The sequence below is a fragment of the Micropterus dolomieu genome, linkage group LG19 (assembly GCF_021292245.1).
Source record: "Micropterus dolomieu isolate WLL.071019.BEF.003 ecotype Adirondacks linkage group LG19, ASM2129224v1, whole genome shotgun sequence".
Lineage (NCBI taxonomy): Eukaryota > Metazoa > Chordata > Actinopteri > Centrarchiformes > Centrarchidae > Micropterus > Micropterus dolomieu.
In genome coordinates, this window is record NC_060168.1 from 18,772,440 (window position 1) to 18,791,552 (window position 19,113).

The 19,113-nt window shown below is 41.0% G+C and overlaps 1 protein-coding gene across 1 annotated transcript in view; it reads left to right on the forward strand.

Moving 5' to 3' along the window:
* LOC123958223 (probable E3 ubiquitin-protein ligase MID2) overlaps positions 1–18,182 on the forward strand; it is a 64,486-nt gene extending 46,304 nt beyond the window's left edge. Inside the window, exons 5-10 of the mRNA XM_046031479.1 lie at positions 4,409–4,516; positions 12,296–12,444; positions 13,812–13,939; positions 14,328–14,471; positions 17,050–17,099; positions 17,892–18,182. Coding sequence (XP_045887435.1) covers positions 4,409–4,516; positions 12,296–12,444; positions 13,812–13,939; positions 14,328–14,471; positions 17,050–17,099; positions 17,892–18,182 — 870 coding nt within the window. The remainder of the gene's footprint in view (positions 1–4,408; positions 4,517–12,295; positions 12,445–13,811; positions 13,940–14,327; positions 14,472–17,049; positions 17,100–17,891) is intronic.
* Positions 18,183–19,113: the final 931 nt, after the last annotated feature.

A 19,113-nucleotide genomic window follows, 5' to 3' on the forward strand; every position in this document is an offset into this window, starting at 1 on the left:
TTCAGTTAAAGTGATTAAAGTTTGGATCACGGTGAAATGTTTACACATCGCTCACATTAAAGTTAAATTATCCATTTTTGAAAGAAACAAAGAAAGTTTTTGAAGGTAAAAACACTCATTAGGTGAGAATGAGCACAGACAGTTCCACTGCATAACAATGGAGGTCCCCTCTTGGATAGGTAGCTATCGTTTAAGGATCTAAGTCCCCTCTTGGCAATTTCTTTAAAAAGCAAAAAAAAGCAAATTTGAAGTAATATTATGTTAAAAGACAGTAAAAGTAAATTTTGTATTATATTTATTTTACTTCAAAAGGACTGGAAACACAGGTCCACACTTGGCAGTTTACTCCGACGGTGCACTGTTGGATAGGTACGCGTGTATGTGTGTGTGTGTGTGTGTGTGTGTGTGTGTGAATAATGAGGCTTAAGTGGATCGCCGTGTTGTAATGAGCTTTGTGAAGTGATGAGTGGAACTTGGCTGTTGGTGTAAGTAGTTTTGACGGTCTGCAAATGTCACAACCCTGTAAAATTTATAGTTGGGGAACTACATCAAAAGGAAATTAAGTGTGTGAAGTGTAAATTCTTCTGAATTTATTGTCACAATAGGTGAGCTTTGATTTGAATGTTATCTTCGGCTCACTTAAAGATTGAGACCCCCGATCAAGGTGACCTTCACGAAAAGGAAACATTGAGATTGTTTGAAAATCTAAAACAGCAATGTGATATTCCAAGAATCAGTTTTGGAAATACCTTTAGCTGAGGCGTCTGCTGATACAGACCTATGGCTCGACCTCTGTGGCTCCCCCTTGTGTGGACATCTGGTGGTGAATTTCAAGCATTTTTATTTATTTTGACGGCGATAGGTCGTCCCTCCCCGCGACCCGATCCCGGATAAGCGGATGAAGATGGATGGATGGATGGATGGAGGTCGTCCCTCAGATTGACATGGGAAGCTGACCTCATTGTTGATTTCACTAAGGGGGATTGAAACTTAATTCTCAGACATTAAAAAAAAAGTACAGGTAATTGAAAACAAGATTAATTAAATTAAAAATATTAAAGTTTATTGGACATGTCACAGCCTGGCTCATGGACTGTAACAAAAACTGGAGACACACAGGTAAATTAAAACACAAAGTGATTTATTAAACTAAATGAGTAGGAAGAATCTGTAAAGTCAGTAGTGTAGTGAGTAAAAATGTGCTGCATGGATGTTGTGCTGTAAAAACAAAGACAAGAAACCAAACACAACAAAGGAAGCCATGGGATGAGGCGGTCCAGCCAAGAGTAAATGCTGCTCTGGCTTATATGCATGGGGCACACTGGGCCCAGGTGTGTCCCATGCTGCTGATTACTCTGCCAATCAGGTCTGCAGCCCTGGAGACAGAAAGCACATCAACAGCAGTATGAACCCTGCAGAGGGGCCGTCACAGACACCTTCCAAGTAGTGCTGCGGGATGCTGGGGGTGCAATGAAAATTATGGTACTCTAGTTCACATGCTGTGGAGCTGTCCAAAGGTACAGGAGTTTTGGTTAGTTATCCATGGCTACATTCAAATAATTGTTGGCAAAGATGTCTCTTTCACTCCAGCCTTGTACATTTTGGGAGACCCCATGGTGTTAGATAATTTAACTCACCCTGAGGCAGATGGAGTTCAAACCACTGTCATGCTGGGACAGAAGCTGATTGTTGTGAACTGGAAAGCCTTGTCCGTGCCTACAGCATCTTTGTGGTACATCCAGATGGAGGAACTAGGTGCATGAGAAAATCTATCATTCAGGTTACTCAATAAGGTGGAACTATATCTCCGGAAGTGGGATTGATGTCTTGCTTATATGAATAGGGATTAATAGGGTTGGATTGTCTTAAGGCCAATACAACTTTGACATTGTGCCATACTATTTATTGAATGTCACACCTTTGGTTTATTCTGTAGTAATTTTTCTGTAATTTTATATTCTTAGTTATTTAGTGTATCATGTATGCATTTACATCAAAGTATTGCCACTTTTATTTACCCATTTACATGTATTTACATGGCTATACTTGTATATGTTCTTACAATTGGCTTTTCTTTGTTGACGTCTATTGTTGTTCATCATTTTCTAAAAAAAAAATCATAAAAAGATTGACTCACCCACTCAGAAGCGTTTGGGTCTTTCCTCACTATACATTCAATGTATTACTGTATGAGGGTTGCCAGCTCAGCATTACTCAGCTGCCAGTTTGAGTGAAAGCTTCCCACAGTCATCATGTTGGGTTGTTTTCTCTCTATTCTGGAGTAAATCTATTATTTCTCTGATGGTCTGAATTGGCTCTCGCAGACAAAAGTAATTGTGACTCCTGTCATCACTGTGGAAGATTTGCACTCACAGTACAACTCTGTGTGAGTACAACTAGCTTAGATGGTACATGTTAGTGTTGTAGTACTCGAGACCGGTCTTAAGACCACTTTTTGATGGTCACGTCTCGGACTCGACCGCATTTGTACTCGGCCTTGTCTCGGTTTCAAACATTGAGGACTCAGGATTTTATTTCAAGACCAGTCAAGACCATAACTTTGGGAATATTAATAAATCGCTTTTGCATTGTCTGATTTATTGGTTATCCTAACGTTTATTGGATGTAAAACTTATTGCTTCAAATGCAGCCAGTAACGCTAATTAAGTGTTGTTAACATTAGCGCCTGTCCCCCCTCCCTGTGATGATAAACATGGAAACGGAGTGTTGAATAAAGATGCTTAAGTTGATTTCAGCTCTTAGTGTTTGTATGTGGGTGTTTTAATGGGAATGTGGATCTTTCAGATCAATTTGAGAAGTACCTATGATCTCATTCCACATTTTATTGTGTGTCATGTAATGTGGGGAACTGGTCATTGTCTTGACTCAGTCTCGCCCTCCCTCGGTCTCAGTCTCAACTTGGTCTCAGCCCCTAAAAGTCTTGGTCTTGTCTCTGTCTCAATAAACTCTGGTCTTGGTCTCGGTTTGGGCATTTTTGACTACAGCACTAATACATGGTAACCTTTTATACCCTTACATCAGTGCACAGCAACATAATGTGCAAACAGTTTGAATGGAAAATCCTAATAATCTTGGAGCAGATAGAGCAGTGATAAAGTTTCTGTCTGTGCAACTTGTGGTGGCCAATCATAACACTCAATGAGGTTTTGCCTCTTTCAGACCTTTAGATAAAATTTTCTGATGAAACTCAGTGGTCAAACATCAATCTATAAAATAATCCTCATAGTGATGAGTGAAAGTTCCCTCAGCAGTGAAGTTGAACTTTTTCTTATTTTAACCTCTGCCATAGCTGATTCAGAAGCTTTTGGTGTAAGCAAACCTGTCGGTAGTGGCTCAGTATGTAAATTCAACAAACACCCATTGTGTTGGAGTAACACCCACCCACATAAGTTTGAAGCTGGCTGTTCATTTAGTGTTGGTCTGAGATAGTGAACTGGTGATGAGTTGCCTTGGCAACTTTGGTCCTAAAATAATCATAAAATCTATTACATTTGGCATGGTGCAAGCAAATTCTGTCATTGAATTAATGAGTGTCTACACAGGCCCTTTGAGGAGCTTTTTTAATGAAGAGATGAATATTCAAACTATCCTCAACCTAGTTCTTGCTCACAGTGAGTGAAATAAACATGATTTTGAAAAAGGTGCAACTCTGTGAAGTCCATGCAGCCTTTTCTCATCACAATATGGGGTTTCCTGTGTAATATTATTGCAAAGTACAAGAACAGGAGCCGGTTTAAATCCAGCAGCAATGTATCCATTTTTATGAGCTGTGACAGACTTTCCCTCGAGCAAGGAACAGAACATTTTAGAGAATGAAAATAAAATTCTACAAAAATAAAAAAATTTCTCACCACTTACAATGCCCATTAAATGGGTGACTATGGACCTGTCAGTGTATCTAATGTAATTGAAATCCAATTTTTTTCCCCCCTAGTATCAATACATTTGCTTTGTAATTTAAAATGATTTATGGTCTTTCCAGTGACATAATTAAAGATAAATCCTTTATCTCAGTTCATCACAAGTTTCTAATCTGGGTGCACACCTTGTTGGAGGCGGCTTTTCCTTGTGTGCAGAATGCAGAATGAAATGGAAAAACAAATGACGTCCTCTGTAAGTGATGATATGAATCGCCATGGCTGTCAATCCAGAAATCTTACAATGCTCCCTACGAACAGAGAGGAAGAAAAACTGGCACATGTTGTTTTTGTGTTCGCAAAGACAAAATTAAATGGAACATGAGGCCAAGTTGGTGTGGTTGTGCAAATGTGAGTGCGTGTGCAAGATTAAGTGCGTGTGTAAGCAAGCCTATTTTGGCTTGACTTAGGACACCCGTATAGTGGGTTCTCCCAGTCATGTTCACGTGTCCTTCTGCTTCTCTCTCCAGGTGAACACAGCCATGCATGAAGCCAAGCTGGTGGAGGAATGTGATGAGCTAGTGGAGATCATCCGCCAGAGGAAACAGGTCATCGCTGTAAAGATCAAAGAATCTAAGGTAAAGTATTCCCAGGACACCTTTTTTGTCCTTTTTCAGTTTCAGGTCTAGCTCAAGAATATGTAATACTCGAGCTGGGTGGTTTCAGCAAATTGAAGCTACGTTGACTGAATTTTGGCTATTAAAGGCAGGGTAGGTAAGTTTGACAAACTAGAAAGAAACTGCTGGATTTTTGAAAGTATCCAACAGAGAAACTCCCACCCCCTCCCTTCTGGGCTCCTTAAAAGCCACGCCCCCAAAACACGTGAACGCGCGTTGCCAACTCTGCTGGAGGATGAGCACAGTATAACAAGCGGAGAGCAGCGCAATGCAGCGGCTCACATCAGGGGTAAGAAAACATTACCACGGTCCAAGGAAGAAGAGGCAGGATGGAGAGGACGAGGTGCAAGCCGAGCAGCACATTACAGACCAGAATCTGATCTGAGGACTGTGGACAACATCCAGACTACAGTGTTTCCATGCACCACACATGGCTGATCTTCAATGAGTACAATCTCCACTTCCTGGACTTTTTGTTGTATACCTTGCTGTACCTGATAATACAGAAAGGAGGATCAGCTTAGTGAAAAGTTTGTAATACCTGACATTATCCTCTTATACAGCAGTTAGCATTTCCACATAAAATGCAATCACAACAATAAATCAGCACCATCTATCTGTATTCCTCGTACTGTTTAATATTTTTTGACTCATCCCTTATAAATGTATTGAAATAAAATACATAGGAGTACTCATTATGCAACATACTCAGCTTTTCTCCTGGCTGGACTGTGGACATGGTAGTTGTAATCCAGGCCAACCAGCATGGTCCGATCAGTGTACTTGTGAGAAGTACAGGGCTATGAAAGACTCAAACCTGCAGGTGACCCGAGGGCACAGTAGAAATAAAACATTCAGGACTTTTTTACTGGTAAAATAAGTAATGGCATAACAGCACCAATTACAGTAAAAGGTTTTCACACAGTAGGTTTAGCTATGAACAACATCAAACTATATTATAGGTAGCTTATATACCAGAAAAACAGATACTTAGGGACCTTTAGCTATCATTGTTTATGTATACTAACATTGAAATGTCTTTCTCATAACTACAAACACACATCACCACATTTGTAAAAGTAACATACAGTCAAACATCAACTGCAGACACAAGATAATCACACAAACAGATTAGATACAAGGTAAAGATAACTAAAGTTAGGTGTAAACATAGTATAACAATAAACCTAGATGGTGAATAACTAAACCAGCGCAGTCTACACTTACGTTGTCTTACCTAATGTTAGTGACAGAAAACACAGCTCGTGCTGCTGTTTTCCAGCTCACCTACAGCTAGATATAATTGATCGTCTCTGATCTGGCTCCTACACCAGTCTGCGCTGGTAGCAACAGTTAGCTGTATGCTAAGTAGGTAGCTACTGTTAGCTCTATGCGTAGGTAGCTACGTTTGCTAGCGATGAAAGTAACAAATTACCATCAAAATGATAAAAGCCAGATTACCTGTCCAGCAGAAATAAAGCCACCACGCTGTGTCAGCCCCTCGTTGTTCCTCAGTTGTCACTATCGTTGAAAAGCCACGCAGATATCACCTCCGGTCTGACCGCTTCGCTCGTCAGGTCTGAGCGAGCTGACCAGGTGTGTGCATGTGGGCAGCTCCTATAGCAGCAGGGCTGGTAGCCATGGCAGCGAGGTAGAGTGACAGTCAGCCAGCCAATCATTGCATTCGGTCCAAATGGAACGAGTGGCTGTGTTTACTGCAGCCCTGAGAGGACTACAGACAGCCGATTTTTATTCTCTCTTTTTAAGTGCACCTAACTTTTTAATATGCATTGGTGTATAAAGACAGTTTCAACAAATATGAAAAAAGTGTTTTAGAAGCAACTTGCCTACCCTGCCTTTAAGGGGCATAAAGAAACATAGAAAAACAAGCTAACAGTTTTAACAGTATATTACCTTAAAAAGTGTTACCAAGCAGTTGGAGTTTTGTGTCTGGTAGGGCTGGGAAAATAAACAATAATGATAATTATCGCAATATAATTTTCCTCATTAGCAGTGTAATAAATGCTCAATAAATGTTTGATTTAATTCATTTGAATCACAAATGAAAAGCATGTAATTTTTCTGTTAAGAGTTTTAATCATGCATATTTGTTGAAAAAAAGATTTTATCAGAATAGTTTTAAATGTTCTACCTCTGATTTGTTAAGTGATCCACTGTTTGTTGTTTGTCATGTTGTGACCATAAATAATATTATAAAACCACAGTTCACCATCTGGTATCTTCAACTATCACTCAGGAGAAAAAAACGTGAAAGAAATAATGATTTGACATTTATTGTGATAGTTAATGATTTTTTTATCGTGATCACATTTTTGGCCATATCACCCAGCCCTAGTTTCTGGTAACCTTATGAATGTAAATCAAGTAATTTACTAACTTTTTATCTCTGTTTTTGTCTCCACCAAACTCCAGAGAAAAATGTGTAGGTCATTACCTTGCTAGATGACTTTCACCAGCTAGTCAGTAACTTTGTGTGTCGTTTGGTGGTGGGCAAGTAGTGTGCAGTGGGGTTAGTTGAACCTTTTTTCCGTAACAAAACAACATCAAACCTATGGGCTTAAAGTGGCTCTACAGCTTTATAGAGCTGCAGCATAGGATAATCCTCTGTGGGTTTGTCATCTCAAGCAGTCGATTGGACATAATCCTCACACAATCACTTGATTCAGTGTTCATAAAAAAGAATATTGATTAATGCAGTTTTAGGTTTATAACAGACAGATGTGGAGTCTCAACAGTTAGGTCTCACCGCCACTCCAAGCAGGCAAATTGCCATATACATGTTTAAGAGACTCAGCTCTAGGTCACAGTCCGCTGGTAGAGAAACAGTTGTTTAGTATGAGAGAATGAATATGAGAGCAGCAATGCCACGGACGAAATATATCCCTCCAGGTATCTAAGTGTTGTGTTTAAGCCTGCTTCTGTAGTTTCCTACGTGTTTCCCCAAACACACATGGAAAAAGTGAGTGACCAATGGCCTGTCCTACATGTATGCAGTCAACCTGAATGTGTGTGGAAATAATCTGAGGTGGCAGCAATGACTGTTGTGAACCTCTCACTGCTGTTTCAAAGAGAGTACAGGACTTACTGTACAAGTGTGTGTGTGTGTGTGTGTGTGGTGGGGCGGGGGACATGTGCCCATGTGAATATGGGTGGCTGTCTCCCCATGGGCACCTAGGGTTTCAGGACAGAGGTAGACTCTAAATCTCACCTCCCGAGGTGAAGTTTTAAGTGCTTGTGGGAGATCCTGAAGCAGCGAAAGAGCTTTGTGTAGAGATGAAAGATTTCCAAACACTGAACACAAGGACTGAAGTAAGAGTGTGTATGTGTGTGAGAGAGAGTAAGTGTGTCAGAATGTGTCCGCAGTGACTGCAGACAAAGAGCAAGGCTTGTCCTCCTGAGAGTCTGTGTCTGTAAAAGGTTGTCTAGCAGAGGGCAGAGGAGTGAAATGCAGGAAATGGCGGTAAAAGGGAAGAACCCATGCAACACCAGAGGAGCGCTTGACTGATGTCAGCCTGCAGGTGATGTATTAATATTTGAGTCTGCTTAAGGGTCAAGAAAGATCAATGAAGGGCACCTTCAGTAATTCAAATAATTCCAGGTTTGCTAAAATGGATGTCAGCCTAAGATGAGAGGAGACCAAAACCACTAAAGGTCAGGTAAATTTTAGGCATTTCAACACAATGCTGTCATTTATTCAGTTAAGGACAGTGTTGGAAAGGAAAGTGCTCATATGTGACTCCTCCTCAGAATAACAGGATTATGTAGGCGTATTCATGGTGAGCAGAGCTGTGCAAAGTGCTCCCATTCTCTCTCTCTCTCCTCCTCCTCTTAACGGGCTCTGTCTCTCTCTAAGGAGACTCCGCCTTGCCTAATCTCCTCCTGCCCAAACAAAACACACACTATTCCCATGTTCTAGTGTGAGAGTCATCAAATGACTCTGCTTGTCTTCCATCCTTCTCTGTCTCTGTTTGTCATTCAGAAAACTATTTTAACTCTGTTAGAGCCTTCAGGATTAACAACTCAAATCCGATCGGGTTTTTTAAAAATCTCTTGATTTCTAAAAAGAGCCATTTTTACCTTGAATGGCAGAAGTACCGTGACATTGTTACAGCGTCAAACGGGGTAGATGGTAGGGTGTACATTCAGTTTCCTACTTATAGTCAAAGTTGGTGTCTATTAATCATAAATGCAATCTTTCACAGGATTACTTAAAGTAGTGATGAGAATTACAGCTCTTTGAAGGGAGCCGGCTCTCAGACCGAGCAGGTATTGTGCCATCGTTCACCGGCTCATGGAACTGAGAGACCAACACATCACTAACTTAAAGGAATACTTTAACATATTGGGAAATAGTGCTTTGATGTCGAGAGTTAGATGAGATTATTCACTCTCATATCTATACCATAAATATGCAGCTAGAGCCAGAAGTTGGTTAAATTAACTTAGCATAAAGACTGGAAACAGGGGTAAACAGCTAGCCTGCCTCTATTCAAATGGAACAAAATCCTCCTACCAGAAAATCTAAAGCTCACTATTAACACTTTACATGTCATGGTTTAAAATCCGAACTGTAAAAATGTAAATTGCTGTTTTACATGGGGTGATGTGCTGGACTATTTCTTGGTTGGCCACAATGGTATTTTTATATTGTTTATTTTACAAATTAAACTAACAAGATATAACATGTTATTAGTGACTCCCCTGCAGAAGTGAGGGTGGTATCAATCTTCTCATGTGTCTCTCAGCAAGGAAAGTGAAGCATTACTTCCCTAGTAAGTATTTGTGTCTAAATCTAACCAAGTTACCCAGCTAGCTTAGATAGCTACTGCTTTTCTGGCATAAGTTAGCTAATTACGAAAATAGCCCGTTTCCGAGCTAATAAAATACAGACTGATTTACAAACTGTATTTCATAGAGAGAGGCGGTAGTGTTGTGCATTTTGGTATTGTTGTTCACACAACATTTTCTGACGCTTGCCTTCCTGTGCGAACCTTAGGTTTTTAAGAGAAGGATGAGTCATTTAGAGGTAAACTTGAGCGCACACATAGCAGGGATGTTAATAGAGGGCAAACTGAGTGAAAGAGGTTATTATTGTGCACTTATGTGGATAATATGAACACAGAACAGATTTGTGTTTGCTCAAATTAAGTAATTCCTTAAGTGATAATCATTACATTCTACAAAATATAATGTAGGTGCCTGCAAAAAATCTTTTTCTGTGCTAACAATGTCCCACCACACACTATTACTATGTTACTACAAATTATACACAAAAATAATTCCATAGTTATATCGTTTAGTAGTGCATTAGGTCCACTACACCCTTAAAACCAAATATTTAAAGAGGGTAGCCTCACCCTTGTTTCTGACCTCATAGAGCACTGAGGAACAAACTATAATACCAATGGGTGGTATTACTATATTTAAGCTACGATTAAATAGCTGTTATATTACAGCTTTAGATGAGGCAGTCTTTACACAATGCTCACACACACACATATATACACACAGAGACCCTGTCATATTGTCCATTATTCTGAGGCACAGTGAGTAATCATCTCTAAAATTGGTGTTTGCGGCATATGTTGCCAAATAATAACCCATCTATTAAACCCGTCTCACTTCTCCACCCCATGCGTTCAACAACCTGCTCAAATGCCGTTTATGGCAACAACAGATTATGGTGGACTGGTGGAAGAGATGGAAGATGTCAATTGAAAACTCCATTACATTGCCAGCTTAGAGAGGCTTCAAAGCGGGAATGGTTTTCCCAGCAGTAGAAAGCGAGTGCACATTAGCTACTGTTTTGATTCTTTGAGAGCTTTTGATGACAAGCTCTTAACCGATTGCCACCCAGTGTGTTATTTCCAAATTCTTATTTGCATAATTCAAGCCCTGTAAGCAAAAATGTGTTGCTGTAAGTATAAATGACTAATCCTTTAAGGGCACTCATAATTGTAGATGTTGTTTCAGCTTTTACTGTCCTGTTTGGTGTTTAAAGATTAAAGTTGTTAGCTGTTACTGAAATATGCTGTTTTCAGTCAATGAAGCAACTTAACTGTATGCCATTTAAAAGTTCACAGAGGTTTCATTTAATCATCTTTGCTGAGATGCACTCCGTTCTAAAGCTGGTATTTTATTCTACAGCCTACCTTTCGCTGACAGTCTCAAGGCTCACAAGCAGCCTGTGTTATTTCCTGCGTAAAGTTCATTTGAGGGATCAGGATATGAGCCGTAATGCAGATAAATGGATTACTTTAATTTCAAATGAGCATAGAATGGCTTCCGTATGCTCAGTCGAAAATGATATAACAGTACACCCACTGACAAATTACAGTCAGAACGGGCTGCATTACAAAACCTTGTGAATGTTTGTGTATAAAGAGTCTGAACCCTGACCTGACTCACTGACCTGCCTCTTGATGGTTGTTTGTGATGAAGATGGACCGTGTGGGCCATCTCTTTTTTTCCTTGGTTTTCAGGCCATGGTATTCCTCCAACTCCAGCTGCATACCAAGGGTATGGATGGATAAGTGTTTATAAGGCTGAAGCAATGTAAATGTTGGTTGGTCAGGGCAAGAGCAGTGTACCCTTAGTAATTTATAATCAATTTTGTGAATCTTTTTCTCAGCATTTGCTCGGTTATAGACAAACATGCAAATTTATGACAGTAGCATGCTGTACCTCTTGCTCTGATTATTATTATATAAGATAACAATGCATTATGCTTTTCACCTCTGCCCCTTCAGTCAGTGTGGGAATAAAGAAACAATGGGCTTGCATCAACTCTGACACCATAACCAAGACTCTGTCCTCTCTGCTGCATTCTTGGTGTCTTCCTGTCCCTATGTTTTCCTGTCTATGTATGTGCATGTATCTGCATCACTGTGTGCACCTACATGGGATCCACAGGTTTATTATCAAGTGTGTGACAGCCATCAGTCAGAGACAAATTTGTGAGAAGAAGAGGGGTTCTTTCATCAGTTCCACTACACAAGCTGTGATGATGTCCTCCTGCTCATTGTTTCTACAAGTTAAATTAATTGCACGTTATTCAAAGATTCCTTTGACAAGAAAATATTTCATAAGTGTCCAACACAGTCAACATGTATTCAAGATTCCCGCAGAGGGTTTGTGTTTGTTTTAGTGTTCTTGTTCTCTTACAGTAATAAAACTTATAAGCTATATTGATAGTTTGCAATATTGCAACTTGTTGGCTCACCTAGCAGGAATTGTCTCAGGGGGTGCTGCCAATGCTGACTTTCTGTCAGTATTTTTGAGCAATTTGGCAGCAAACCTTTGTTATATTTTCTGGAATTGTTGAACATATTTGTGGATTAGTGACTGTCACAATGATGAATACCTCTTACCGAAATCCTTGGACCATATTTGGGATGCATTTCAGAAGGATAAGTAGCTCTGAAGCAATTTGTTCCAAATTTGTGCGGTGGAGAGAACCTGAGTTGCCATGAGGAGATAGGAAGTTTATTTTAGAAAGCCTAAAAGAACAATCAACATGAGAGTATTACTTTTGTCTGAGTTTTGGAAGTGGTGTTGATGAAAGACAGTTAATGGCTTAAAATGCCTGCATAGTAAACGAATGTGGTGACTGTGTTTGTGAAACTGACTAGACCAGATAAAGTTAGTTGTCTCAGATAAAACGAATTAATATAAATCAGCGTGTCAGAGCAACATGTACTGTATTTGTGTGTGTTCCAGGTGATGAAACTGCGTAAGCTGGCTCAGCAGATAGCGAACTGTCGCCAATGTCTGGAGCGCTCCAGTGCCCTCATCACACAGGCAGAACAGAGCCTGAAGGAGAACGACCACGCTCGCTTCCTCCAGACAGCCCGAAATGTAGCAGAAAGGTGGGTGATGTAGTGCATAGATATACGTACTTTTTCTGCCGTGAGGTAGAAAAGGGGATGAAGTGGAAAGTTTGTTTACATTAGTGGTTGTTTTGAAGTAATACTGTCTGAGAGCTGTAGATATGCACAACAGGCTACTGAGAAAGACAACAGACGAAACAGGAGACACACATATGAACAAATGCACTCACAGATAATCAATGGAAAGAAGCGCCCAGCTCTTCCTCATGCCATCTTTGGCTTTCTGTATTAATTCACTCCTCCATCTTTGTGCTGTAGTACTTCTTTCTATTAACAGTGTGACATGTATTCTGAACACAGTCTGCCACAGAAAAGACAGATTTCACTTAATTAACTAGGTACGGACAAATTTCATCTCTTTTCTTTGTATATGCAGTTGTGTAATCCTGTTGCAGGACACACAATAACACTTTTAATTAATTTCACAAAACCCCTGCCCTACAATGAGTTTGCCTGTCTAAACACTTTTCCTTCTATGAAATCCAATCTTAGACTAAGGCTGCTAGTGAAATCAACATTATATAAAACACCTATAGTTCCTGTGATCAATGTCAGGCCTCTGTTGAAAATCATCTATCATTTCAGCAGCTGGCTCTGCAGTTTCTCTTTTCACCTGCATACTTCTGTAATATCTTCATCCCTTCAGGCCACCACCCGCTTCCTCACTTTCTCTCTCACAGACTAAAGGCCTGTACAAAATCTGCAGCTAGCACAGCTTCTTTTATGCTGCTTTGTTCCAGCAATTGGCCGGGCGCTTTATTGACCGACTAGTTCCTCTTTACTGAGGAACAAAAGTCTCAAGGACTAGCGCCAGTCTATGCTCCGCTCTGCCCTGCTCTGTAACCCCGCCAGCACTGTGGTTCAGGCTGGCTCCTGCCACAGATTGCTTCTCAAAGCAAAAGTAGGCACAATTTTCCACAAAGCTGTACAGACTATGGAGTCAGTGTGTCAGTGTGTGTCTGGCTTGTCTGTCTTTTGATGGCTTTCTGGTTTAACATACTGTGAATTAGTGATAGATTATAATGGGGAACGTTGCAGACTGTAAATATTTCTATAAAGTTTTTTTTTATATTCTATTCTCCTATATTTTCTCTCCCTCTCTCTCGTCTTTTTCTTTTCTCACAAACTACCGCTGTCTACCACCTCTCCCCTCTTGTCACCTCACTTCCTTCACTTCTCCCCTCACATTTGTCCACCTCTTCAACACCTTTCATCTTTTCTTGCTCTTCCCCTCTTTTCCTCTCATCACCTCGTCTGACCTCTTGGCCCTCCTCTGCTCCCTCACCTCTCTGTCCTTCTCCTGGCATTTCCTTTCCTCACTCCCTTGTCCTGGCGGCTGCAAAAAGGGTTGCCATGGCGACGGCCTCCTCCCAGGTCCTCATCCCTGACGTCAACCTGAATGAGGCATTTGACAACTTTGCCCTGGACTTTTCCAGAGAGAAGAAGATTCTAGAGGGACTAGATTACTTAACAGGTGAGAGCTGGGTCTTTCTGGTCTACAATAAACACATACAGTATTTACAGTAGATGCTGCTGCTGTCATTTAAATATGTTGAAACCTTGTGATATAACGTTTTACAAGACAAAATAGTCCTCTCTGGGTCGATGAAATTCTCGGACTCTTTGGCATATGAAACCCTTTAGATTACCTTACATTCAATGTATGCATGTAAGCTAAAATATAACTTTTCTTAACTGTTCATGTAGACATACTGTACAAGGTTTTCCTTATAATGTCATTATATAGCCTACTAGAGACCGGGATCTTTGACAGTTGTTTCTTGTCATTTAAAGATGTACTTTACGTCAATCTCAATGTATAACTTTAGTTGTTTTATGTTGTCATTTCCCTCCACATGTAGCTCCAAACCCGCCATCCATAAGAGACGAGCTGTGCACCGCCTCTCATGACACCATCACTGTTCACTGGACGTCCGAGGACGAGTTCAGCGTCACTTCCTACGAGCTGCAGTACACCATCTACACCGGCCAGACAAATTTTATCAGTGAGTCATGTGCACACACAAACACGTATGGTAATATAGAAAATTAGATATGTACCATAGAACAGTAAGCACTCATTATAAAAGCTTAGAAAGAAGCTCATGTTCCAGGAGCAGTTATATGAAAAGTTTAATTTGATAGAGAAGGCTGAAATATTTCATTTGTTATATATATCAAACAATCCCATCCAGAAGCCATGCATTCACTGATAGAATGAATGGTAATACATTCTTGAAGGCCGGTAACATGTGCTCCTGTTGTATCATTAGAGCAAAATACATGAATGGGAACTTCAAAGACTACAGATCAATGGATCCCTCTGGCATCAATAGAGTTTTAATCATCAAGAGTGTTTTTTGTCAACGCTATCAAGGAGTTTTAAAGTGAGACTGTGTAACTTTTCAGATTAGAAATAGCACTGTTGTCTTCTCTTAAACATAAAATTGAATTCACACAATCATGCTCAGTTCAATACAACCAGGAGTTTAACTTGGTCTGATATGACCAGAAGCTTCTGGTGGCTAATGTTAGCTTATTTTAGTAAAATGTTGCTGCATAACTGACATTACTGAGTCAGTTTCCTGACTTTATGACTAATCCCTACTTCTGCTACTGTGTACGGTGGCCGCTGTACAGCAAAAGTTACATAGTCTCACTTAAAGTCAAATCCTTTGACTCACAAATGACCACAAATACAATATATACAGATGAGCACAAATATGGGAAAGGACAGTTTTATTAGTAGTATTCACCATATCCAACGAAGGTTAAAGTCAAGGGCAACTGGACTTGGTTGAAGATACTGGAAGACGTTTCGTCCCTCATCCAAGGGACTTCTTCAGCTCTGAACTGAACTGATACTGTCTTCCAGTATCTTCAACCAAGTCCAGTTGCCCTTGACTTTAACCTTCGTTGGATAACTATGACCTGGATGACTGAGAATCTTCACAGACAGTATTCACCATAGTTACGTATTTGTACCTACACAAACACATACATGCACAAGCTCAAAAGAAACACAAAGAAACACACCATTCACACTGACCTCCCTGCAGTCACAAAGAGAGAAAAACTGGAGCACCACAACACTTTCAGTATTGTTAAGTCTTATTTTCATATGTTCAATATTTTATACAAACTGTGTTGCATAACCTAGATTTGCTGTCCAGCTTTAGTCTTTGTTGTCCTCCATGGTTGTATTTATAGAGAAGGAGAGCTGAGTTACCAAGACTACTTGTAGTAAATATAGGACAAACAGTACACATCATCTATGCAGCCCTCAATGTTTTGTCTCAGGAAATGTCAAAACCGCCTCCTGACCATGGTGACGACCAAGTAGTTGTGCCTAAATAGATTTTTGTAACTCTGTTTTTCCATCATTTTAGGACATTTTATCTAATCTTCCCTATATCTTCTATGTTTTATGTTTTTCCATAATTGGTTGACACTGTGTGCAACTGTGACCACATTTAGATGACACATGCACACATTATAGCTGAACAATCCTGCAGCATTTTATGATCTTTTACCTACAGCTGGGGCTGTGGCATTATGATACTTTACATTTAAATGAAATGAGTTGATATGGATCTTACTCTCTTGAAATTCTGCAAAATTCATCCTTATTCAATGCTGTAATATTCCCGGACATGATTTACACATTTGCCAAAATTGTCTATCACTGCGTGTCACCACATAAATGAAGGGAGAGAAAGACCGATGTGGAGGAGGAGAGGAACGGGAGAACAGGTGAAAATCAGAGTGGATAATGGTTACATAGGGGAGGTGAAAATTACCACTCGCCAATATGAGAAGGATATGATTAATGTACATGATTGTGCGCATTTAAGCAAGTGACCACACACGTGCCTCTCCACTTTCCCTCCCCTTTTTGATTCTTTCATAATCTCTTCTCATCTCTCCTCTGTGTAGCCTGACATTTCTCTATCTAACCATCCATCTCAAGTGCCCCAGCCATTTGAAACATCGGGATACATTTCAGCTGTGATAGACTGAGTAACTCAGATATTCAGCAGCCTGCTGCCACAGAGTCCTCCGAGATTCACAGGAGGAACTGAGAAAGAGAGAAACCCATTTAGCCTGCCATGCCACTTGAGTTTCTACCATAGCATTTTTCTCTAACTTTCCAAGTGGCTAAACGCTCCCACTTGAGCGCCATCCCGTCTCTCTCTTTTTCTCTCGCCTGGCCTCACCCTCAGCCTTGGCTTTCCCATCAGCAGGGGATTGGGGGTTGTGGGGTCTTGTAAACCCCACCTCTGTAGGATCATCCAAGTATAGCAGCAGAAAATAGAATCGGCAAGGGAAACCAAATACCATGGAGAAATGTAAGCAGTGTCAGAAAGCCAAATATGACTGCAAGTAAAGATATCTGCACTTTAACCGTGTAGCTGCTACCTGTGGTCCTTTGAAAGTGTCTAGTGTTGTTGACCCACTTGTTTATCTGCCAACTGACATCCCCAACTATACTACTATACTTATATATTTCTCACCCATGCTCACACACTCAGCCTTTTTTTGTCTGTCAATTTTTGTTTTCTATTGTTGATTCCTGCGATGAAGTTCAAGAAAGATGGCAGGGATCGAGAGAACGAGAGAGAAAACAGAAAATTGTAATGGCTGATTAATTGATCTAGAAATAAAACAGTATAAGATTTCCATTTGAGCCTTCAGTGTTGATTCACAATCTCTCGGGGTCATTATTTTATGTCTGACAATAACGCTGATGTAAACACTATCCTTACATATCCTTGTCAGTTAAGTGCTACATCCTAATCGTTTCATCAATGACACCACACTAGGATATAATAATGGCCGTAATGTCGTAATTTTTTTTAATCCAATGCTGATTTAAGCATATGCATTTCCACTTTGATGGTCTTGCTCTAAATGTTTATGCATAAGGAATAGATTGATATTTTGGAAAAAATATACTTATATGTCTCCTGTCGATGCCAATTAGCCTTACAGTGAAGTCACTGTGCCGGGCCGAGAAATAGTCACTTTTTTTACATTTTGCAATTTACATTTTTTACAATTTGTGTGCTTTACAGGTGAAGGTTGGTGGATTTTGTTACCTTTAGACAGTGCCAGGCTAGCTGTTTCCTCCTACCACAAGTCTTTATGCTAAGCTAAGCTAACTATCTCTCGACTGTAACTGTACAGGTGAAACTCGAAAAATTAGCATATCGTGCAAAAGTTCATTTATTTCAGTAATTCAACTTAAAAGGTCCTCTCCGGGAACCATCACCTTATCGTGGTGGAGAGGTTTGTGTGCCCCGGTGAACCTGGAGGCTGTGTTGTCGGGAGCCTAGTGCTCCTGGTAGGGTCTCCCAAGGCAAAGTGGTTCCAGGTGAGGGGCCAGACTGAGAATGGTTCACAAAGACACTTGATGACAAATCGAGGAAGAGGAGGAGAGACCCTGCCCAGAGGAAGCCCGGGGCCCCCGTCTGGAGCCAGGCCCAGAGGGAGGGCTCGTCGGCGAGTGCCTGGTTTGCCATGGAGCCCGGCCGGGCTCAGCCCGAAGAAGCAACGTGGCACCCCCCTCTCCATCCTTTGGACCCACCATCCATCAGAAGATCCGCAGGGGTCGGGTGCGCTGCCACATGGGTGGCAGTGAAGGTAAGGGACCTCGATGGACCAGACCCGGGCGGCAGAGCCGGAACTTGTGCGGGAGATGGAGCGCTACCAATTAGATCTGGTGGGGCTGACCTCCACGCACAGTCTCGGTTCTGGAACCGTACTCCTTGATAGGTGATGGACATTATTCTTCTCTGGAGTTGCTCAAGGTGTGAGGCGCAAGGCGGGTGTGGGGATACTCCCCGGCTGAGCACCGCTACGTTGGAGTTTACTCCGGTGAACGAGAGGGTCGCCTCCCTACGCCTTCGGGTACTGGGGGGGAAAACTCTGACTGTTGTTTGTGCATATGCACCAAATAGCAGTTTAGAGTATTCGGCCTTCTTGGAGACCCTGAATGGAGTTCTGTATGGGGCTCCAGTAGGGGACTCCATAGTTCTGCTGAGAGACTTCAACGCGCATGTGGGCAATGATGGAGATACCTGGAAAGGCGTGATTGGGAGGAACGGCCCCCCTGATCCGAACCCGAGTGGGTGTTTGTTGTTAGACTTCTGTGCTAGTCATGGATTGTCTATAACGAACACCATGTTCGAGCATAAGGATGCTCATAAGTGTACAGTGGGGGAAATAAGTATTTGACCCCTTGCTGATTTTGCAGGTTTGCCCACTTACAAAGAATGCAACAACCTATAATTTTAATCATATGTACATTCTAACAGTGAAAGACAGAATCCCAAAGAAAATTCCAGAAAATCACATCATATGAATTTATAAAAATTGATAACCATCTGATGAGGAAAAACAAGTATTTGACCCCCTGGACAAACAGCATGTTAATATTTTGTAGAAAAGCCATTATTGGCCAGCACAGATGTCAAACGGTTTTTATAGTTGGTGACAAGGTTTGTGCACATTTCGGCAGGGATGTTGGCCCACTCCTCCCTGCAGACAGCCTCCAAATCATTCAGGTTCCGAGGTTGTCGCCTGGCAACTCGAATTTTAAGCTCCCTCCAAAGATTTTCAATTGGATTCAGGTCTGGAGACTGGCTA